At 36.9% G+C, this 23,695-nt stretch overlaps 3 protein-coding genes across 3 annotated transcripts; all 3 read left to right on the forward strand.

The window, feature by feature from the left end:
• The first annotated feature begins 3,509 nt into the window (after positions 1 to 3,509).
• On the forward strand, positions 3,510 to 3,911 carry LOC147930524 (uncharacterized). The gene has a single exon (XM_087476914.1). It carries the CDS (start codon positions 3,510 to 3,512, stop codon positions 3,909 to 3,911), a length of 402 nt encoding a protein of 133 aa, XP_087333040.1.
• A 13,324-nt stretch (positions 3,912 to 17,235) lies between these two features.
• LOC104783456 (uncharacterized) lies at positions 17,236 to 20,105 on the forward strand. The gene is made up of 3 exons (XM_019244281.2): positions 17,236 to 18,001; positions 18,262 to 19,528; positions 19,739 to 20,105. The coding sequence occupies exons 2-3, from the start codon at positions 18,268 to 18,270 to the stop codon at positions 19,945 to 19,947; spliced, it is 1,470 nt and encodes a 489-aa protein (XP_019099826.1). The 5' UTR covers positions 17,236 to 18,001; positions 18,262 to 18,267; the 3' UTR covers positions 19,948 to 20,105.
• On the forward strand, positions 20,036 to 23,466 carry LOC147930525 (uncharacterized). Its single transcript, XM_087476915.1, has 6 exons — positions 20,036 to 20,101; positions 20,191 to 20,852; positions 21,002 to 21,587; positions 21,687 to 22,143; positions 22,442 to 22,671; positions 22,726 to 23,466. The coding sequence occupies exons 1-6, from the start codon at positions 20,036 to 20,038 to the stop codon at positions 23,464 to 23,466; spliced, it is 2,742 nt and encodes a 913-aa protein (XP_087333041.1).
• Positions 23,467 to 23,695: the final 229 nt, after the last annotated feature.

Here is a 23,695-nt window from a genome sequence, read left to right on the forward strand (position 1 = left end):
GTTGTATCAATCACGTATGAGTTGAAGTTTTTGATCACCGGAAACTTCAAAGAACTCTTTACGTTAATAACGAGTTTCTCTGATTTTATTTCTTTTCCTATACATGGGATAATGGGAAGATTTGATTTTCTTTTTCTTGTAATGATGTAACCAAAGTTTTTTTTTCCTTTGGAATAAAATGTTAAATTGTATTGGGAAAGAAAAGTAACTGTTTCATCACAATTTTCTTAGTTTTGAAAAAAAAAAACTGAGCTAAAAAGCAGAACATAAAGGTTTGATTTTCTTTTTTTTTTCACTTGTCTTTGTAAAAAAAAATTACTATTTCCTTCCAAGTAACTCCAGTATAAAAATATTCTAGCACTTTCGTGATTGACCAGTGTCGATTAGCATGACTTTATGTCAATCACGAAAGTGTTTTGTGTGTTCATACTTCACTTCCGGCGACAAAGCATTGAACAAGACAACATGCATGGTTAAGAGCCATAACGAGAGGATGGCTGATTTTCTTGATGAGTTTAAAGTAGTCGTCGTGTGGATAGTATGATCCGGAGCTCAAAACCATGTTCCAAGATTATCGGCATCACGATTAAGGAAGAAAAGTAATTCATTCTTTGGGAAATAAATCAGCTTGCACCAACACAAGAATTGTTGATGAAGTATTGGAAACAGGAAGGAGGCGTTGTTCGAGATCAAAAATCACACCGTAAAATACCTTCTATGATCTTTACCTTTTCGTTTAGTTGATTACGTACATGTGTGTTTTAACTGTTTTGTTTCATCTGTCGCTGCATAAGTGCAACAGTTTTCTAGAAAGACAAACCCTTGTGTCGCCGCATAAGTTCATTCAGTTTTAAATCAGTTTTTGGATTTAGTTTTTAGTCTTTAGATTTCAGATTTTAGTTTCAGATTTTGCTATTAATTTTATTTATGGGGAATCTCAAAAAAATGATTTTTGGTTTTTGAGAAAAATTAAAGTAAAGAATCAAAAACTAGATTTTACTAAATTATAAGATGACTAAAAAATCTAGAATGGTGAATGGGAGAGTACAACAAAATAATGTCATTAAATTTTAGAAAAAGCAAAATTATAAAATCTTGATGGGTATAAAAATGAGATTTTGAAAAACAAAAACCAAAATCTCTTTCAAAATCTACAAAAATTCAAGGCCTAAGTGAGCATATCTAGTACAATTTTTAAGTCGTATAAAACGCTAGTGTCCACCAATTGTAAAAAATCTACACGTTCTTTTGTATAATCCACTTGGTCATTGCAAAATGCGTTTATGTAAATTAATAATAGTAACCAATTTCAAACTAAAATTATTAAAACATGATCAATTACAAAGGCTGTTGTCAATACAAAAGAATTATGCTTATGTTTGACCACTAGTTTGACACATCAACATCAAATGATTCAAATTCATTGCACCAAAGTCAACATGTTAGAGATATATCTACATTGCAAGGCATTTGATCACTAAAAAAACTTATTATTGGACTTGAAATATATATCAACATCAAAATTTTACTACATTTGTCAATAAAAATTAATTTGTAAATGAAAATGTTAAGGTCATGTGAGAATTTTACTTAGGTGATCAAATACTTATCATGTGAGAACTTACTTGTTAAGATATTTAAGAAAACTACACCAATGGAGATGCTGGTAAATGCAATCACACCTTTTCATGTGAGAATTTTACTTTGGTGATTAATTTGTAAATGAAAATGTTAAGGTCAGATACATTGCAAGGCATTTGATCACCAAAGTTAAGGTCAAATTCTCACATGATTTAACATATAATGTAACTCAAGGTTATCCAACGGTGTGTGTATGTTATTTATATATATATATATATATATATATATATATATATATGTAAATGAAAATTAATTTTCTTAAGTATCTTAACAAGTAAATTCTTACTATTGGACTTGAGATATAATTTTCGACCAGAATGTTTATGAATATGATAATTTAGAGAGGATTTTTGAAAAATGCCCCTTAATTGTGCTCCTTTTCAAAAATATATCTTTTAGCTGTTCATTTTCAAAATATCTTCCATTAAATCTGAAAAGTTTATAAAGTATTGTAAGGTTTAGAAGGTATTTCTTAATGATTACTGCTACTTGGAGACTAGATCCAAGTGTTTGTAAGGTTTCATAAAATTTTTATAAGGTATTACATGCACACATGTATTATAAGGTATTTGAAAACATTTTACAAGCTATTTAAAAATGTTTTACAAGGTATTTATAAGATTTTTATGAAGTATGTATAAGGTATTTATAAGATTTTTTTTTTCAACGGTATTTATAAGATTTTATACACATAAAATAATTTATGTATACTTTTGTAAGGTTACAAACTTATTTGAATATATCTCAAATATTGGTAAAGTTTTAGATGAGGTCAGTTTTGAAAAATGGAATGGGAAAATGAGCATTTTAAAAATAATCACCCCCTTGACAAAAAAAAATAAAAAAATAATCACCCTTATATTGGTAATTTGTTGATGTGAATTTACTTTTAAAAAATTTGTGTAAAACAATCATTAATTTAACATTTTATCAAAAAAATTTGAAGAAAAGGCATATATTCCACAAACTCATAGACACATACATCAATGCACTATAATTTTAGGTTATCCGCTTTCTCAATAAATTTAGATCATGGTTCATAATAATAGATTAGAAAATAAAACAGAAATTATCAGTTGTATACTTGCATCTGATTATCTGATGGGCCACCTACAAGCTAGAATTAAGAGCTTGATAATCTGTTTATACTAAAATGTCAGAAAAATTACTATATGTTTAATGGGTTAAGATCTCAGAAAATGTGGTAAACAGATTATGTTTGTACTTAGAATTTATGTCAATAAAAAGTTGCATATTTAAATGAAGAGATTCAAAATTTTCACTAGATTTTTGTAATAAGATAATGATTCATAATAAAACAAATAGAGAAAAAAAAGTTTGAACCTTACCCTTTTTTCTGTTGCGTAATTAACTGTCGAAATAATTGTAATATGACTTTGCAATCATAAAAAACGAATTATAAAGCACATGAATTACATATTCAGCTAGCTGAAAAAAGGCATAGAGAAGTAGGCGACTTTTCTTCGAGACCCAGTTCCCAAGATAACCAAAACTGCAACAACTTTTGAAAAAAACAGATTTCACCTACTTCAAAATACTAAAAACGGCAATAACCAATGGTCCGTCAACTCCTCTGAAGATTATCGAGTGGTTATTACAAATTCTGGTGCTCTACCCCTTCCCGGAGGGGGCGCGTGCTGCCGTCTCTCGGTCACCAGCACACAAACTGGAGGAAGAGATCGATCCAAGGACTGGTATGTGTTCCTTTACCTTTCATCTGAACCATCCTCTCCTCTAAACCTTGAAACTGCAGAACCTGTGTAACCCTTTATACCATGTATAACCCTTCCACAATGGTGAGCTTGTCAACGCTTGTTATTCCCACTTTCACAAACTAAACCTGACTCATGGAAAAAAGAATCCCCTACTATCTCAAAGGGAAAGGAGTGGACACTGATGCCCCACCACCCCCATATAAAAGAATCCGAGCTCCAGAGTTAGACACCTCAGCCCTGATTGAAGAGAACTCCTTTACTCTCATGGGACACTTAACCAATCTCTCGGCTCAGAGACTCTGGTCCCTCTTCCCCTTCCTTGTTAGCCGCTGGGACCTCAAAGGAAAAGCGATTGGAGCAGACCTAGGACGGGGTTGCTTTCAGTTCAGATTTGATTATGAAGAGGATATCCTAAAGGTATTAAAGAATAGACAATACCACTATGATTACTGGATGGTGATCCTTCAACAATGGGAGCCAGTGATCTCAGCTACCTTTCCATCCATAATCCCATTCTGGATCGAAGTTCAATGAATCCCTAAACACTACTGGCAGCCAAAAATGCTCCAAACCATTGGTGAAGAACTTGGAGAAATGGAAGCTATGGAGATAACAGATGTCTCTTCAAAGATAAGAGTCAAAATAGATGGTTTAAAACCCATTACAAAAGAGACAATCGTGGAGTTCCCTCATGGAGACGATGGCCTTATTACTCTCGAGTACATAAATCTAAAGAACCACTGTCTACATTGCTGTAAACTTACCCACGAGGTAAGAACTTGCCCCGAGTTAACTACAAAAGGGGACAACCTACACCTAACATCTAAGCCCCAAGTGTCGGATACCAGAGAGGTCTCCAGGAATTACTACACCCCTCAAGATAACTTCAGGACCCCTAAAACCTCCCTGAATCACACTGAGTTCAAAAGAGACCATCAGGAAGCGAGTAGAACACAAAAAGGTTGGATGGGTCATGAACAAGTCAAAGATCGTATTCATCGGAGGGCAGGAACTCTGAATTTTCTAGATCTAGCCACAAGAGAAAAACATATCAAATCCATCCCTACCACGGCATAGCATCATCTCGGGAACTTTCCCCTTCCCAACGTGACCCCAGGGAGAATGTCCCCTCCCAGTGCCCAAGGATGCAATGGAGAGAAAAAGCACCTGCACCGTTAACTCACCATTCGGAAGCGTCAGACTCATCAAGGCCAAGACGTCCCCCTCTAGAAAGAATGGAAACCAATCATGATCCCCCTACTCCTCCTCCAATCCTCCCTATCGTGGAGTCAAGTCACCGAGTGGAACCGAATGCACTGACCCGCACTCCCTTGTGTATCCCCTCAAAAGAGCAAGTAATGAGTGAACTGAGAGAAGTCACAGTTCAGTACCTAGCAGTCATTGATCCCACTGAAAGTGCAGCAAGAAAACAGAGAGTGATTCAAGGAGAAGCAAAGGGCCTAATGGCTATGACTGCGGATAATATAACTCAGAGTGCCATTTCAGCCCCAAAAAAGGTATGGGCCCAAAACCCTCCAGTAATGATAGAAACCCGATCCCCCTGATCTGATATTGGAACCCCTAACCTCCCCACTTCTGAGGATCCTGGAAAACTCACAAAGAGAGGACGGGGCAGACCCACATTAATGAAATCTCAAAACAAAACACCATTAAAGCTACTGGGAGCAAAGAGTCCGAAGAGAAACTTAACTAATGGCTTCCCCAAGAAATCAATTACTACTAAAGGAAATCTTCAAAAGGGGGGCACCATGCTGGCATAAGTAATCAAAAACCCTCAAAAGAGAGGCCACAACCTCAGGCAAAAGCATCAAAAGAAGATCAACCAAAAGGAGTAATAATACCAGCTATGACGAGGAAAAAGGTGGATTTTCAAAATCCATCAAATCCTCTTCCTTAAAGATTCTGAGCTGGAACTGTTGTGGGTTGGGGAATCCCACAACAGTTTGGCGCCTACTTGAGCTACCGTCGGATAACTCACCAAATATCTTATTCCTCATGGAGACAAAAAATGGTGATGACATGGTGATGAAGACATTGGAATGGATGAATTATATGCACCATCTGTTGATTTCCCCACATACCCTGGAGGGGGTAGACTAGCGTTATTTTGGAAACAACATGTGGAAGTCACCATATTAGTCTCCTACAACAATTACATTGACACACATATCACAACAGAAGGAAAATCTTTTTTCTCTACTTTTGTCTATGCAAAGCCTGACAGACCAATGCGAAAACTTATCTGGGAGCAGCTCACAGCCATTGGTATTACCCATGAGGAACCTTGGTTCCTGACTGGAGATTTCAAACGACATCATAGATGCAACTGAGAAGCAAAGGGGACCACCAGGACAAGAAAGCTCCTTTGGGGACATTTGATCCTTTATGTCGACCTGTGATCTTTATGATCTCCGACACTCTGGGAATTTTCTCTCCTGGAAGGGAAAAAGAAATGATCACCTCGTATTCTATCGATTAGACATAGCTATGTCGAATGGAGCCTGGGCAGAAGCTTACTCGTCTAGCCGCAATGAATACCTTCGTTTTGAAGGTTCGGATCATAGAACCATCCTCATAAACTTTGACCTATCATAAAAAAGAAAAGAGGGGTATTTAGATATGATAGAAGGCTGAAGGAAAATGAGGAGGTCAAAAATTTGATCCACATGGCTTAGAAGACAGATGAATTAGAAGGAGTGGAGGCAAAACTTACTAGATGTCGGTGGTCAATCATACTTTGGTCAAAAGAAAAACATTAGAATAGCCAAAAGGAGATCGAACTCTACATGTCGAAGCTTGAGAACGCGATGACCAGCCAGGAAGCAAATCCTGATCTGATTTCCACACTCAATATGAATCTCTTGCGGGCATACAAAGCAGAGGAGGAGTTCTGGAAGCAAAGAAGCAGACAAATGTGGTTAGCACTAGGATATAAAAACTCCAGTTACTTCCATGCCATCACTCGGGGTCGAAAGGCTATGAACAAGTTCTCAGTAATTGAAGATAAGAGTGGAACTCCAGTCTACAAAGAAGAACAAATATGCAAAGTTATTACTGATTATTTCTTGAAGCTATTCTCTTCCTCAGAGGGTGAAAGAGCTACCACGATTAATGAAGCCATTGAGCCTTGCATCTCTCTAGAAATGAATCAGACCCTTAACACAATACCATCCCCATCTAAGATCAAAGAAGCAAGCTTCTCAATCCATGCAGACAAAACCCTAGGACCAGATGGCTTTTTAGAAAGTTTCTTCCAATCAAATTGGGAGATTGTAGGACCCCACATCACCATGGAAGTCCAAAACTTCTTCTTATCAGGCACCTTGCTGGAGAACTCAAACCAAACTCATCCCCAAAATACAGAGACCACAGAAAATGGCAGATTATAGACCTATGGCGCTCTGCTCCGTCTTCTACAAGATTATATCCAAAGTCTTAACAAAGCGACTACAACCATTCCTGCAACATATCATTTTAGGAAATCAGTCTGCATTTGTACCAAAAAAGCGATCACAGAAAATGTTTTAATTACGCATGAGGTGTTACACTATCTTAAGAACTCGGGAGCAAAGAAGAGGTGCTACATGGCGGTCAAAACCGACATGAGTAAAGCTTATGATCGCATAGAATGGGATTTTATACGGCTGGTAATGGTGAGAATGGGCTTCCACCAAACTTGGATCAATTGGATAATGGTGTGTATCACTTTCGTGTCCTACTCTTACCTTATAAATGGATATGTCCAAGGGAAAGTTAACCCACAGAGAGGAATCCGCCAAGGGGACCCTCTCTCATCCTACATCTTCATACTCTGCAGTGAGGTTCTATCGGGTCTCTGCAAAAGAGCTCAACTGGAGAACATAATGCAGGGAGTGAGAGTCTCAAAAACCGGTCCTCGAGTCAACCACTTGCTCTTCGCAGACGATAAATGTTTTTCTGTAGATCTAACCGCCAAAATTGTGAAGAGCTGATGAGAATCCTAAAAAAGTATGAGGAAGCGTCAGGACAGATGATAAACAAGGCTAAATCGGCTGTTACTTTCTCAGCTAAAACGAGTGAGGCTGCAAGAACATTAGCTAAGCAAATTCTTGGAATTCAACAAGTTGGAGGCTTAGGTAAATATCTAGGATTACCTGAATCTTTTGGAAGAAAGAAGAAGGATACGTTCAACGGCATCATTGACAGAATCAAACAACGCGCTCTGAGCTGGTTCATGAGGTTCTTTTCCACTGCTGGAAAAACCACCATGCTCAAATCAGTGCTGTCTGCCATGCCAACCCACACGATGTCCTGTTTCAAGCTACCAGATTCATTATGCAAGAGAATCCAATCAGCTCTGACCCGGTTTTGGTGGGATTCAGCACCTGAAAAGAGGAAAATGTGTTGGATATCCTGGGATAAAATGACAAAACCAAAAAGAGAAGGAGAACTGGGTTTCTGAGAGGTAGCTACCTTTAATGATGCATTCCTGGCAAAGATTAGCTGGTGAATCCTTACCAAACCAACATGTTTAGTGGCAAGGATCCTCCTGGGGAAATACTGCCAACATCAATCTCTCCTGGATTGCACGGCTCCTGCCTCAACATCTCATGGCTGGAAGGGCATTTGCATAGGCCGGATCTTTTGAAAGCACAGCTAGGAAGGGCTATAGGCTCAGGTGCACATTCACGCATGTGGAAGGACCCATGGATATCACTCAAAGTAGCAACCACACCAATGGGTCCAATTCCTACTAACTGCCAGGACATGAGGGTGGCTGAACTAATACGCCCCCAAACTGCACAATAGGATGAAACAAAAATTAGAGCCATACTACCCTTGTATGAGGATCAGATTCTTCTTCTAAAACCCAGCAAACTGAGAGCAGAGGATCGGTATGTATAGCTACCTACTCCATCTGGAGAGTACTCTGCCAAATCCGGTTACCAGTCTGCCATGACAAACTCATTATACAACCCGGATCACACAAACATGAGAATTCAAATGGGAAAAAGAAAATGCTTACCGATGTTAAAATTCTTCCTCTGGAAAGCTATGAGAAATGCTCTTCCCCTAGGAGCAAATCTAAAAGGACGCGGCATAAACCTGGAGGCAGTGTGTCCTTTCTGCGGACAAGAGGAATCAGCTGTTCACCTATTTTTTCACTGCAGCTTTGCCCAACAAGTGTGGGCTCAGGCACCATTCAAGAGACATTTAGACACAACCATGATATCATGTTTACGAATGGGAATTGAACTAATGGGGAAACATTGGCGGGACTTGGCTGGATCTTTAGAGATCCGAGTACCGGATCGTTAATATATGGACAGGATACGGCTCTTCATATCGCTTCCCCTCTTATAGCCAAAACCCTAGCTATGAACCGCGCTATCCAATAGGCTTCAGATCTGGGATACTAGACAATTACTTTTGCTTCAGATTCGTAAACCCTGATCAAAGCAACAAATTTGTCGATTTATCACAAGGAGATCCACATGATTCTACACGATATTATAGAGATGGCACAGAGTTTCGAGAAGGTCTGGTTCAAGTATGTTCCGCGAGAAAATAACCGAAGAGCGGATGAAATCACAAAAAACACTTTAGCTTCTAAATCTACTTTATCTTCATGTACCTCTAATGATAGCTTAAATGTCTTAAATGTAGCCATGGAATCAGCACCAACTATTCTGGTTGGAATTTAATAAAAAATTTTGGGTTTGACAAAAAAAAGAAAGAATTATAATAGTTTAAACGAATATATAACATTTGATTATTCTAATTTGAATTTGTAGCATGATATAATGATATTAAATTTAAAAAATTCTATTTTTATTTTCAATGCTAAAATTAGAAGGATTAAACCTTTCTGGGACTAAACTCCATTAGTTTCCACCTAAGCTAGCAAGTTGATGCCTTTTTGTTGTCTCTAGGATTCTGTTATGTGAGTGTGAGGTGAACTGTTCTTGTGTTGCAGTTAATTAATGAGGACCAAGTAGATCAGGAGAATCAAGTTCCAGTTTTCAAAGAGTTTGATCTAAGTGAATTGAAGAAAGTAACGAACGGGTTTAGTCCCAGCTGCATTGTCTCTGAAGGTGAAGAGAAAGCTCCCAATGTGGTTTACAGAGGAAAGCTTGAAGGCAATCGTCTCGTCGCCATCAAGCTATTCTCTAGACAGTTTTGGCCTGATGCTCAGCAGTTTGTGGTAAGAATGTCCGATTAACATGACGTTGTATCAATCACGAATGTGTTTTTTTTTTTTGCGTGTTAGCAATGCCGGAATGCTGACGTGTACAAAAACATACCTCGGACCCGACTCGTTTTGCCTCGGTTCTTGATACCGATCAACCAAGAACGAATCAATGTCACAAGTAAAAAATAATCACGATTACGAAACATAACGCAAGAGGCTTTTTATTTTCTTTTACTAATTTGATTTTTATGTCGGAAAATTTCAACAGCCAAGTATTCAGGTTTGGATCGGAGATTTGAACTATCGACTTAATTAATATGGCAGACAGTGAGAAACCTTGTCGCACAAAAACGATGGTATGAACTCAAGAACAGTGATCAGGTTCGGTTCTTAATTATGCTTCGTTTTAATATAGTACTCTAAGTTAGTTTTCATCTAATGGACTCAAAAAGTAGTCTACGAGGTGAAAATAAACTTATATTAATTCGAGATCTTTTTAATATAGTAAAAAATAAAAACGAAAGAAAACATTTAACGATTTGTATTTTTTTAGTGTCTCTGCAAAAAGATTAATAATTTTCTACACTAATTTGTGTCATTTATTTTTATTCATGGGAATATTTATTTGGGGGGTCTGATTTTTTGTTCTTGTTATGTAAAATCTAACAAAAAGTCTTTTACAGTTTTACTTGTCTCTATGTATACGAGCTTGATGGTTTTCTTTTTTTTTCAAAAAATTGTATAACAATACCTTATAATATAGTTGATCCAACTCTATAAAACCATTTGACATTTACATATCAAATGCTTGAGGAAAATATATATATATCTATTTTTAAATACACTAAATGAAAAAATTAGGCTGAGGCCAATAAAAATTTGGTACATTTGGGAAAAAAACTATTACATGAAAAATTTGTTGGATCACTAAAAATAAAATGTTGAAATTGTGATGCCCACACATGTATGTTGCGGCTGAGTTATAGATATGTTGTGGCTGAGTTATCGGAAAAACATTTGAGTAAGAGCGGACGGCTGACTTATTAAAATCTGGCTGAGTTATGCGCATAAGTCAGCCAAGGGTTAAGGCTGACTTATTAAATCTGGCTGAGTTATGTGCACAACTCAGCTGTAATTACGGCTGAGTTTTCACCCGATGGTTGAGTTGTCAAAATTTTGGCTGAGTTATCACAACGACACGGCTGAGTTGTCAAAATTTTGGCTGAGTTATCACAACGACACGACTGAGTTAACATTTTCCGCCTGGCTGAGTTATGAAAAACGGCTGACTTATGAGATGTTGTTACGGCTGAGTTATGGTAAAAAAACTATAACTCAGCCGTCATAGGCTGACTTATCGACAACTCAGCCGTTTGACGGCTGACTTATTAGCAAAAGATTAATTACTAGAATGTTATTCAGTTACGGCTGACTTATCGACAACTCAGCCGTTTGACGGCTGACTTATTAGCAAAAGATTAATTACTAGAATGTTATTCAGTTACGGCTGACTTATCAAACAATACGGCTGAGTTACATATTTTCAGTTGATGAAGCGGCTGAGTTTGGCAGCAATTTTTTTTGCTTTTTAATTACTGTAATGTTTTTATGTTGTGGCTGAGTTACATTGTTAACTAAACTTCTTTGTTACATTGCAAATTAAAAAATTAACTAAATGCATGCCATAATATTTAAAATCTTATCATATTTAGGTGTATGTCTATTTTCATTTCAATTGATAATAAAAAATAATAATTTAGGAGAAATAAAATAACTAATTAAAAAAGTTATTAAATAAAAGAAAAACAGTAAAAATTATTTTTTTTGATATATGAATTAAATAAAAACGAAAAAATTAATTTTTTTTGGTATTATATAACTGAATTTTCGTTTTTTTAATTAAAAAAATAGATAACTCAACTTACCACATCTTTAACTCATGAAAATTTCCATGATGTTGAATAATCTTTTGAGTTAACAATTTTACAAAGGATATACCTCAAACTTGTACATCAACCATAACACATGATTATTCAAACTCAACTTCAAAAAATTAGTTTTGTTAGTGATTGGTAACATTTTTGAATAAAATTTAGGTCTATGTCTATTTTTATTTCAAATGATAATAAAAAATAATAATTTAGGAGAAATAAAATAACTAATTAAAAAAATTAGTTTTGTTAGTGATTGGTAACATTTTTGAATAAAATTTGAGTTAAGTCCATAACTCAACTTAAGTCAATAGTAACACATGTTATCATCTATTTACTTTCAGATTTTTCTTGTGATAACTCAGCCATAACTCACTATAACTCAGCCATCACATGGCCTTTCGTTTTCCCGTAAATATTATAACTCAGCCGTAAAGTCATATATATCATCAATTTACTTCCAGATTGTTTCTTGTGATAACTCAGCCATAACTCACTATAATTCAGCCGTCACATGACCTTTCGTTTTCCCGTTTTTCATAACTCAGTCGTAAAGCGATATTTTGGCGGGAAACCATCAGTTAACCTAATAATAGACATATTTTCATTCTAAATTTAAATTTTGAGTTATAATAATTTTAATATTCAATTGTTGGAGAAATACTTTTAGAAAAATAAAATTCTAAATTTGAATAATAATTATTTAATTATTTGCAATAATATTTTGTGATAAAAAGCTCACTTTATGAATTTATTATGCGTGTGGATTTGAGCAGGCATAGAATTAGTGATTTTTCGCGCTTCCCTAACAACACTTTTTGTAATATCGAGAGACGTTTTAATACTTTTAGAAAAATAAAATTCTAGATTCGAATAATAATTATTTAATTATTTCCAATAATATCTTGTGATAAAAAGCTCACTTTATAAATTTATTATGCGTGTGGATTTGAGCAGACACAGAATTAGTGATTTTTCGCGCTTCTCTAACAACACTTTTTGTAATATCGAGAGACGTTTTAATACTTATTAGGAATCTGACAGAACAAAAGACCCAGGAAAGATGAATACGTTTTCATATTATTGAGAAGACCCTAAACGATAACTCAGCCATAACTTTACCATAACTCAGCCCAAATAACCGACCAAACCGAACCGAACCAGAAACTATTTTTTCTATTATTTTCGATTAATTACGGTTATATTCAGTTTACTATCGGTTATATTAAGTTAATCAACCTAATTTGGATAACATTTGGATTATTTATGGTTATATATTCATCTAACCGACCCATAACCGGAAATAACCAAAAAGTAATTTAAAAAAAAATTTAAATTTTCAAATGGTTATCATATTAGTATATCCAAATTACCACTTTAAACCAAACACAATATAACCAAAACCAAACTGTTATATTAAAACTCATAATGTTGGAAATATGAACCCTAAACCTCAAACCCTAACCCTAACCCTAACCCTAACTCCTAAATGTCATGTTTTGAATGTTTTACACATTTTCATCAGACTGTGTAAAAATTAATCTTTGTCTATAATTATTACTTTTTATTACTTATAATGATTGTAATATTCATTTTTTCATTCTATATTTTAATTTTGAGTTATAATAATTCTAATTTACAAATATTTCATAAGTCAGCCGTTTATGTCGATAACTCAGCCATATCAGTCAAATGTTTGAAAAATACTTTTATTAAATTAAAAAAAAAATTTAAATTCAAATTCAAATTTTGAATTCCTTTTAAACAAAAAATCGGGAAAATCTTATTTATTACGCGTGTGGTTCTTAATAATAAACATAATTATTGTTTGTGTCTCCCCAACAACACTTTTTGTATTCTCGAGAAGGTATATAATAAATTAATATATCTGTTGCATAACTCAGCCATAACTTTACCATAACTCAGCCAACCCTCAAATTAAAATGAAAAAATAACCGACCAAACCAAACCGAACCGAAAACTATTTTTTCCATTATTTTTGGTTAATTACGGTTATATTCGGCTTGCTATCGGTTATATTAAGTTAATCCACCTAATTTGGATAACATTTGGATTATTTATGGTTATATATTCATCTAACCGATCCATAACCGGAAATAACCGAAAAGTAATTTCAAAAATTTTTAAATTTTCAAATGGTTATCATATTAGTATATCCAAATTACCACCTTAAACCAAACACAATATAACCAAAACCAAACTATTATATTAAAACCCATAATGTTGAAATATGAACCCTACACCTCAAACCCTAACCCTAACCCTAACCCTAACCCTAACCCCTAAATATCATGTTTTGAATGTTTTACACATTTTGATCAGACTGTGTAAAAATTAATATTTGTCTATAATTATTACTTTTTATTGCTTATAATGATTGTAATATTCATTTTTTTCATTCTATATTTTAATTTTAAGTTATAATAATTATAATTTACAAATATTTCATAAGTCAGCCATTTATGTCGATAACTCAGTCATATCAGTCAATTGTTTGAGAAATACTTTTTGTCAGAAAAGCTAACGTTATGTCTTTATTATGTGTAGATCTGAGCAGGCACATAATTAGTGATTTATCACGATTACCCAACAATATTTTCTGTGATATCGAGAGACGTTTTAGTTAGATAATTTATTAGGAATCTGACAGAATAAAAGACCCAGGAAAGAAAGAAGAATACATATTAATATCTCATAACTCCGTAATTCATAACTCAGCCGTGTGAAGTATATAACTCAGCCGTAATTTAACCATAATTCAGCCATAACTTTGAAAATAGACAAATCAATGTTTTACATACCCAAGTACAATTCATCTAGAATTGAGCATAGTCACAAACTATCTTTAAAGAGTGTAAACGTGATGGTATAATAATAATGTGCGAAAAAAACAAAGCAAAAAAAAAAATATACAAAATACGAGTACAAAAATTGATTAAATTATCCAAGTTCATATGCAAAACTTGAATTCAAAACTTTGGTGAGTGGAGTTGCCGGGAAACAATAGAAACAGAGCCATTTTATCGTTTGAACTTCTTAGAAGATTTCTTGTCTTTGCCATCACCTCTGTCCTTGTTACCTCCTAAGAACCTCTCTCTCTTCATCATCTTCTCCCCTTCTCTTCTTCCTACCTCCTGATTCTTTCATATTCTATAACATAAATTGCCACACACAAAAAACAGATATTTCAGTTAATGATTGAAGTTAAAAGCAATAACATCTAAACCTTCTTACATGTATCGTAACACTTTTACTACTACATGTAACATAAAATATCTAAGCTTTCACAAGCTCCTCACGCTTACCAAGTTCTGCAAACGTCTTCACCACTTCGTTCTCTTCCTCCATACTTATTACCCACCGACAAATTCACTATCTCCTGGACCTCAAAGACTGTAAGTGTATCAAACGGTGTCAAGAAAAATCGCGTCTATAATCCAACAAAGTTCATCAAAAAAAAAACAGAAATGAGATCTACAGAAGAAACAGATTTAAAAAACTGATCGATCTCCAGGCTCATAGAAGCAGGAAGATGAACGTACCGATTAGAGAAAAAACAAGTAACAATAGTAGTAGTAACAAAGAACGAACGAATAGTAATAGAGTAATCGAATCAAGTAACAGAGAAACACAAGATCGGTACAGATTCGTCGAGGATGATCACTCGGAGTCCGATCTCGGCGTGTAACAGACCTTGGAATCAACAACTTCGCCGTATTGAGAGAAGGCTATCTCAAGAGCTCTGTCATCGGTGGCCCAGGCTAGACCTCCAACGAAGCACCGGAACTCAACATCTGCGGACGCCATTGAAAGATATTGAGAAAGAAGAAGAAGATCGAGGGTCTAACAGTGAGGGACGAAAGAGATTTGTGAAGAATGAAGAAGACGAAGTCTCCAATTTATTATGGGGGTGAGGGAGGCTCAAGCTTAAGATATTTTCTAGGGTTTAGTGAAAGATTGGTTTAACTATGGTTAGATGTGTGGTTTATTCAAAAAAAAAACAATTATCGATTCTTAAAAAAACTGTTTAGTGATGTGGAAAATCAAAAATAATGTGTATTATAATTTGCTGATGTGTATTTTTTTTTAATTTTTTTATTCAAAATCGAAAAACAAAACCCAAGGGGTAAATTGTAATTACACCCAGATCACTAAACATTTGAGTAATTTTCAAAAGATTTATAAATATAAGTAATAAACCAACTTTTGGATAACATTTCAGGAATTCTTTATTGGTTGGATCTACCGGTCGAAAAGATAGTAAGTAAGCAAAGGGTTCGGATCTATTTATCGGTTGGATCTAATGATGGTTAATAAATCGTGTCACCAACTTGGAAGTCTCATCGTCACCGGTCGGAGTTGGCTTGATGGGTTACATAGGAAACGAGATGAATACAGTGCCGTGCCTAGGGATCTAGAGGCCTAAGGCAAATATTGAAGATTGTGGACATTTTTTTTTTGGTATAAGAAAATTCAGAAAAAATGCATCTAAGCTTAAAATTTGAAAAACAAAACTTTAAAAAGCATTGTAAATAGAAAAAGCCTCTAATAAATGTTTAAGTAATAGTATATTTGTAGAATGTAGTTTTGGAATATTGACCACTCACAAGGTAAAATAGTGTGAAATATTAAGATAGTTTCTATAAATTTGTTATATTTTAGTGTGGCCTGAGGCACTTGCCTTTTTTCTATAAGGGTAGGCACGGCTCTGAGTGAATAGAAACCTAATTACCTATCTTTCTTTCCAAGTAACCCCGATAAAAAGTTAATAATACATTTTATATGATTTGCATGGATCAGTAGAGATTAACCTGACGTTGTATATCCCGAATGTGTTTTGCGTGTTGATACTTTACTTCCGGCGGTGCTGAGCAATGCCGGAATGCTGACGTGTACAAAAACATACGTCGGATTAGTTTTGCCTCGATTCTTGATACCGATTAACCAAGAACGAATACATGTCACGAGCAAGAAATAATCACGATTATGAAACTCAAAGCAAGAGGCTTTTTAATTCTTTTACTAATTGGATTTTTATTTCAACAAGTATTCAAGTTCGGAGATTTGAACTATCGACTTAATATGGCAGACAGTGAAGTAAGAAACCTTGTCGCACAAAAACGATGGGATGAGCTCAAGAACAGTTGTCAGGTTCGGTTCTTGATTATTTTTAGTTTTGATTTAGTACTTTGTTAAGTTTATTTTCATAAGTTAATAAAACAAAATTTCAATTTAACTTAACAGTTAATTAGAGAATTATGATCGAAGAGGGCATGTTAATTGATGGATGGAGAGAAAGGACCGTTTAAATTCCCTCCGATCTATAAATACTAATTTGATTCCGATTGTTAGGCAGGATAAAATTTAAGGAGAGAAGAAGAGAGCTTCTGCTTGGTAAGTGACTAAAATAGAACATTTGAAAATTTAAGGTGCCATTTTAACGGTTACAAAACTTAAGTGATTCTTCAAAGAGTTGTTTTTCTTTTTCTTTTGGTGTGTGTGTTATTACCAAGTGTGATAAAATGTTATGGCTGGGAAAAGGAGAAAGACTAGAGTGTTAGAAGAGATTGGAGACAAGAATGTCCGACCGGCCGGTGACTTCGATATTTAACGTTGGAGTTGAAGTTTTTGATCACCGGAAACTTCAAAGAGCGAGTTTCTGTGATTTTATTTCTTTTCCTATATACATGGGAAGATTTGTTTTTGGGGGTTTGATTTTCTTTTTCTTGTAATGTAAAATGTAATCATTTTTTTTTTCTTTTGAATAAAATGTCAAATTGTATTCGGAAAGAAAATTATAACTGTTTTTTTATTGATGAAATATCATTGTAAAATTTTAATGCTAAATTTTAATTTTAGAGATTACATGATATATATTTACATTGTTCTTATTTTAAAAGATTCATCTCCAAAAAAATTCTCTCTGATAGCGATTGCAATGGCGATTATGGTTTCGTTTTGAATGATTCTTGACGGCGGTTCACGGGATGTGTCTCGGTGGCTTCTACGCGGGTTTTTGGATCGTATCGATGGAGATTTACGATCTCTATGGCCTTTAATGGTGGTGAATCAGGATCCGGTAACAGGGGATTGGGGAGAGAGGGATCTCTTTCTCCGGAATCTGCGATTGGGTTTTAGGCAAATTTCATTGTTTGTGAGGATTACGATATGCTTAGATTTGGCTCTGGCTTTTTGGGGATTCGATTGGGGTTTGAAAGGGTGGTTCGGATGTGAATTTGGAAAGAGGGAGATTCGGATTTGGATTCTCTTAGTGGGTCAGCAAGTTGGGATTTGGAAGGTGAGGGATCTCGATCTTCTGATTCCGCAATCGGCCGCTTGGTTGTCATCACCGATTGTGAAAGATATGATTTCGTTGGATTTGATTCTGGTCTTGTGGGGGTTTGCTTATCGTTTTATTGGGCGATTCAAGTGTGACAAAGAAACTAGAAAGAGGAAGATTTGGTTTCCACTTGTTTCGGGTAAGCAAATATCGTATTTGTCTCTGCTTCGAGATTTTCTAGCTGGCTTCAGGATTTTTCATTTATTGGCGATAGTGGTTTCCATTTGTGGTCATTGGGTATATATTTGGCTTTGTGTTGTGTTCGGCTACATCATCTCACCTTCTTCTTTCTTTATCCGAGCTTCAATTTTCTTACGAGACACAGTTGATTTCAAGTTGTTATCGTGGTGTGTTTTCGTGACTTCAAGGGTTTCTTATACGTTTTCTGGTTTTGTTAAGGTTGTTATGGCTCAAATGAATCTCAACAAAGGCAAGGCGGATTTGGTCAGAACAGAGACGGTGAAAATCTCAAACTCTCTGATGGCTCAACGTATTCAGCAGTTCTCTCTCACTCTCATTGGGAGATTGATGAACCCGATGGTCCAGCGTATGGAATCTCTGTTGGCTAACTTGCCAAAGATCTGGAAGCTTGAAGAGAGGGTTGAAGGTGCTGATTTGGGACAGGACACTTTTCAGTTTAACTTTCAAACCGAGGAAGATCTTCAAGGGGTGCTAAGGAACGGTCCTTACCATTTCGATAACTGGATGTTATCATTGGTTCGGTGGGAACCCATCATCTCCGATACTTACCCTTCTGCTATTAACTTTTGGGTGAAAGTTTCAGGGATCCCAATGCACTTTTGGGAGGCTGCAACACTCCAGGCTATTGGTAAGAAAGTAGGAATTCTCCATGATGTAGATGAGGAATCTGGTAGCTTGTTTGTCACTATAAATGGGTTTAATCCACTCATTTTTCACCTGGTGGTTCCGTTTAATACTGGTGATGAGGTGGTGGCCTCATTAGAGTATGAGAAGCTCCTTGGTTTTTGCAGTCACTGTTTCAGGCTGACACATGATGTGAAGTTCTGTCCAGAGCTAAGCAAGAATGAGGGGGGTCGTGGTCCATGGAATAAGCCATTGGTAAAACTGATTGTTCAACACTTTGAAGGGGCCTGGGAAAAGCCAAGGAAGTTTGCTAAGTGCTCATTGGATTTTAATTCAGAGGTAACCAGAGATAGGAATTATCAGCAGCAGCGTATTGGTGAGAGTTCAAAGAGTGGTTTCAGATATCAGGCAAAGAATCAGGGAGATATGGGTCAGCAAAGGGTTTCTGGGAGATATACGGAGGGCAGAGAGGGTCCGGGTAATGTTATGGTCCAACAAGCACGATCGCATCCTCCTAGGAAGGGGAATGGACCGGCCTGGCCTAAGCCTTTGTATCAGGCGAAGCAGAATAATGTTTTGCAGGTTGGGGGTGTCCTTGAGCCTGAAGTCCCTTTGGCTGTTGATATGGTGGACCGAGAGAAGGATGCAATGATGGAGGATGCTATTGGGGCTAGTGGAGGAGACAATGAGGCTGGTTTCTCCGTGAGTTCTGATGATCTCCTTGAGGATGGGGAATACCAGGAGGATGAGGGTCAGGCTGACGATACTGCTGCGGATGATGAGGATGCTCAGGCGGATACAGAGAAGGGTGTGTCAGAGACCGATGATGACACTCCACAAGGTACCGTTTCACTCTCTCCTTCCCTTGTTATGGATTTGGGGCATGTTAATAAGGCAATGAAAAAGATTGAGTTAGGAAATTCTAAGGTTGTCAAGGTAAAGAGAGCTGGTCTCTCGGCCTCTAAGGGTGGTAGGGATAAAAGACATGTTGTAGCTATAGCTTCGCCTGGTAAAAGATTATTAGCTAAGGCTCTATTGTTGAAAACTGCAGGTGATGCTGCAAAGAGTAAAGGGATTGCCAGGCCAAGCCAGAAGAAGTCAGAGGGTGGCAATATGGGAGGAGGAACCCGCAAAATGAAGAAAGGGATGGTGGCTCTCCGAAACCGCCGGCTCAAACGTGAAGATCATGAGTTGGAACTGTCAGGGCATTGGTGCGGATCTGACAGAGAACTATTTAAAGGATTTGTGGAAGCAGAATAAACCAGATGTCTTATTTTTATCAGAAACAAAAAAATGTTTTTCCTATTTATAAAAGTTTCAGAATAATTTTCGTTATCAGCATTTGTATATGGTTGAACCCTGTGGGTCTAGCGGTGGTTTAGCTATTTTTTATGATAATAATATAAAACTTGAAGTTCTTTCTGCTTGTGATCGGTTAATTGATGTTCAAGCTTTTTTGGGATCTCAAATCTTTTTTATTACTTTTTTTATTACTTTCTGCAGGTGGTTTGGGACAAATTAATTCAAATTGGTGCTATTCGGCAGGATCCTTGGTTTATGATTGGTGATTTTAATGAACTTATTAGTAATCATGAAAAATCGGGAGGCGCGATAAGACCGGCTTCATCATTCCTTCCGTTTATCTCAATGATTAGAGAATGTGGGATGTTAGAGTTTCCGTGTTATGGAGATTCTCTTTCATGGCGAGGTAATCGCTACAATAACCAGGTGGTCCGTTGTAGGTTGGATCTTGCTTTAGGAAACGAAGATTGGCATACACTCTTTCCGTGTTCGCGGGTGGATTATTTGGAAATGATAGGATCGGATCATCGTCCTATATTAGCCTCTTGTGCGAAAGCTGAGGGACGACGTTTTCGTCAATTTCGTTTCGACAAGAGGTGGATGGGGAAAGACGGGTTTTCCGGAGCTGTGGAATCGGGGTGGAATCGTACTAAAAATTTCAGGATACCAATGTTTGTGGATAAAATCAAAAATTGTAGGAATTCTATTTCATGGTGGAGGAAGCAGAATGTTCCGAATAATAACACTCTTATCTCTTCTCTAAAGACGGCTTTAGAGGATGCTAAAAGCGATGATTCTATTTCACAAGCGGAGATTCACATTATTGAGAAGAAGTTAAAGGATGCATATCATGATGAGGAACTGTATTGGCAATAGAAAAGTCGAAAATTTTGGTTACGGGTGGGGGATAAGAATACTAGTTTCTTTCATGCATCTACTAAACAGAGGAGGACTAGGAATAAGATTGTGGGACTGTTTGATTCAGAGGATGTTTGGGATGAATCGAATGAAGGTATGGAGAGGATTCGTCTGATTACTTCAATAAGCTATTTGCTCAATCGGATGTGAGTGGTATTTCAGAAATGGTTCAAGCGGTCAATCCTTTTATCACCGAGCCTATGAATCGGGAGTTAACTAAGGATATATCAGAGATAGAAGTTCGTAAGGCCTTATTTGCAATGCATCCGGAGAAAACCCCGGGTCCGGATGGGATGACCGCATTTTTCTTTCAGAGGTTTTGGCCTCACCTTAAAGGGGATCTGGTTGCTCTCGTTAGGGATTTCTTTCGGACTGGGAAATTTGACCCCAGAATTAATGAAACTAATATTTGTCTGATCCCAAAGGTTGATGTGCCTAAGAGGATGGCAGAATTCAGGCCTATTAGTTTGTGTAATGTGGGTTACAAAATTATATCGAAGGTTTTGTGCTTCCGTTTAAAAAAGATTTTGCCCTCGATTATACCGGCCTTTGTGTCTGGACGGTTAATTACAGATAATATTCTGGTGGCACAAGAGATGTTTCACGGTTTACAGACCAATAGGATGTGCAAGTCGGATTTTTTGGCTTTCAAAACGGATATGAGTAAGGCCTATGACCGAGTAGAATGGAATTTTCTGAAGGCGGTCTTAATAAGGCTAGGATTTGATTCCCGATAGATTTCTTGGATAATGTGGTGTGTGAGTTCGGTCTCCTATCAGGTGTTGCTTAATGGTCAACCACGTGGCTCCATTTTGCCAAAACGAGGCCTGCGACAGGGGGATCTTTTATCCCCTTATTTGTTTATTTTGTGTACAGAGGTGCTGATTGCTAATATAAAAAAGGCAGAGAGGGAAGGAAAAATATCAGGCATTAAGATTGCCCGGGATTCCCCCCCTATTTCTCATTTGTTGTTCGTGGATGAAGAACAATGTTCAACGGTTATGGATGTCATAGGCAATTATGGTAAAGCATCCGGCCAGGAGGTAAATTTAGATAAATCATCGATCATGTTTGGTAAAAAGGTGCCTGCAGAGGTCAAGGACAAGGTTAAATCTGTCATTGGAATTTCCAATGAAGGGGGAATGGGCTCCTATTTGGGATTCCCAGAGAGCCTTAGTGGTTCAAGAGTCCAAGTCTTCGGTTACGTTCGGGATAGGATGAACGACCGGGTTAATGGTTGGACGGAAAAATTTTTATCTAAGGGAGGAAAGGAAGTTTTATTAAAGTCGGTGGCCTTGGCCCTTCCTACGCATGTTATGTCCTGTTTCAAACTTCCTCAAGGATTAACATCCAAATTGACGAGTGCTATTTCCAATTTTTGGTGGAGTTCTGATGGGAATGATCGGGGGCTCCACTGGGTGGCTTGAGATAAAATGTGTAAAGATAAAGCTGAGGGAGGATTGGGATTTCGGGATTTGGAGATTTTTAATGATGCTTTATTGGCTACAATTTCCGAATTCTTTGTTTGCTCAAGGTTTTAGGAGTCGATATTTCAGGAACAAGCATCCGTTAATGGCAAAAAAACCATATTCTCCCTCCTTTGGATGGAGAAGCATTTTCTCAACTAAAAGTTTAGTGGAAAAAGGAGCCCGATGGACGATTGGCTCAGGGTTCAATGTATCGGTTTGGCGTGATCCGTGGATCCCTGACCAACACCCTCGACCTGCACAGGGTAGGGGACAACATTTGCACCCAAATTTAATGGTAAACCATTTGATTAATCCTCGGACTAAAGAATGGCATTTACCTATACTTTAGGAATATATGGATCCGGAGGATATTCAACATATTCTTAGTTTGCCAATTAGCAAATCTTTTAGGCCAGATAGATTGGTATGGCATTACACACAATCGGGTCGGTATTCGGTTAAGTCAGGTAATAAGGTAGCTCAAGATATGAAGGCTGAAATTGAGGTTGGTCCCAATGTTAATGCCCTGAAGGCTAAGGCATGGGACCTCCCGATACCACCTAAAATCAAACACTTTTTCTGGCAGATCGCCTCGGGTTCCCTTCCGGTGACAGTGCGATTAGCCTCCCGGGGAGTTAATTGTGACACGATATGCAAGCGATGTGAATTAGAGGAAGAGTCTATTAATCATACCTTATTTGAGTGTCCTCATTCACGTCAGGTTTGGGAGAGGATTTTTGATGGACCTGACTTGGATAAATTTCCAGTTGGTTCAATCTATTCGAATTTAGATTTTATATATGGCAAAGGTTTAGCTCATATGGCTTTAGGCACTACTCATAGCTCGATCCCATGGTTGGTCTGGTTTTTATGGAAGGATAGGAATAACAAAGTTTTTCAAGGACTACAATCAGAGCCAATGGATATTATTAATCAGGCTTTACGTGACCAATTGTGGTGGAAGGAATCACAATTAACCACAAGGGTTGATTCCGTTTCGACGGATTCGCTGATTACGCTGGAGTCGTTAATTCATTGTCAGGTGGATGGCTCGTGGAAAGCCTCAGAGCCACATTCAGGGTTAGGCTAGTGGTGTGGTGATGGTGAGAATCAGACTTTGGTAATGGGTGCCAAATGTCAGCGTCGTAGTACATCCCCACTTCATTCAGAGTTAGAAGCATTATTATGGGCGATGGAGTGTATCCGTTCCAGAGGGATTGATTGCCGGCGATTCGAGATGGATTTTGCAGAGTTGCTAGCAATGGTGCAAGTTCCGGAGGAGTGGCCGGCCTTCTCAACGCTTCTGGAGGAGTTTCAGG

The sequence above is a fragment of the Camelina sativa genome, chromosome 12 (assembly GCF_030686135.1).
Source record: "Camelina sativa cultivar CO46 ecotype springtype chromosome 12, ASM3068613v1".
NCBI classification, from domain to species: domain Eukaryota; kingdom Viridiplantae; phylum Streptophyta; class Magnoliopsida; order Brassicales; family Brassicaceae; genus Camelina; species Camelina sativa.

Bases quoted from the DNA above. Each gene is read 5' to 3' on its own strand.
- LOC104783456 (XM_019244281.2), top strand. From the start codon at position 18,268: ATGGCTCAAATGAATCTCAACAAAGGCAAGGCGGATTTGGTCAGAACA. The intron at 19,529-19,738 runs GTACCGTTTCAC...TGAAAACTGCAG, and splicing joins CGATGATGACACTCCACAAG to GTGATGCTGCAAAGAGTAAA.
- LOC147930525 (XM_087476915.1), top strand. From the start codon at position 20,036: ATGGTTGAACCCTGTGGGTCTAGCGGTGGTTTAGCTATTTTTTATGAT. The intron at 20,102-20,190 runs GTTCTTTCTGCT...TACTTTCTGCAG, and splicing joins ATAATAATATAAAACTTGAA to GTGGTTTGGGACAAATTAAT. The intron at 20,853-21,001 runs GTATTGGCAATA...AATCGAATGAAG, and splicing joins GCATATCATGATGAGGAACT to GTATGGAGAGGATTCGTCTG.
- LOC147930524 (XM_087476914.1), top strand. From the start codon at position 3,510: ATGGAAAAAAGAATCCCCTACTATCTCAAAGGGAAAGGAGTGGACACT.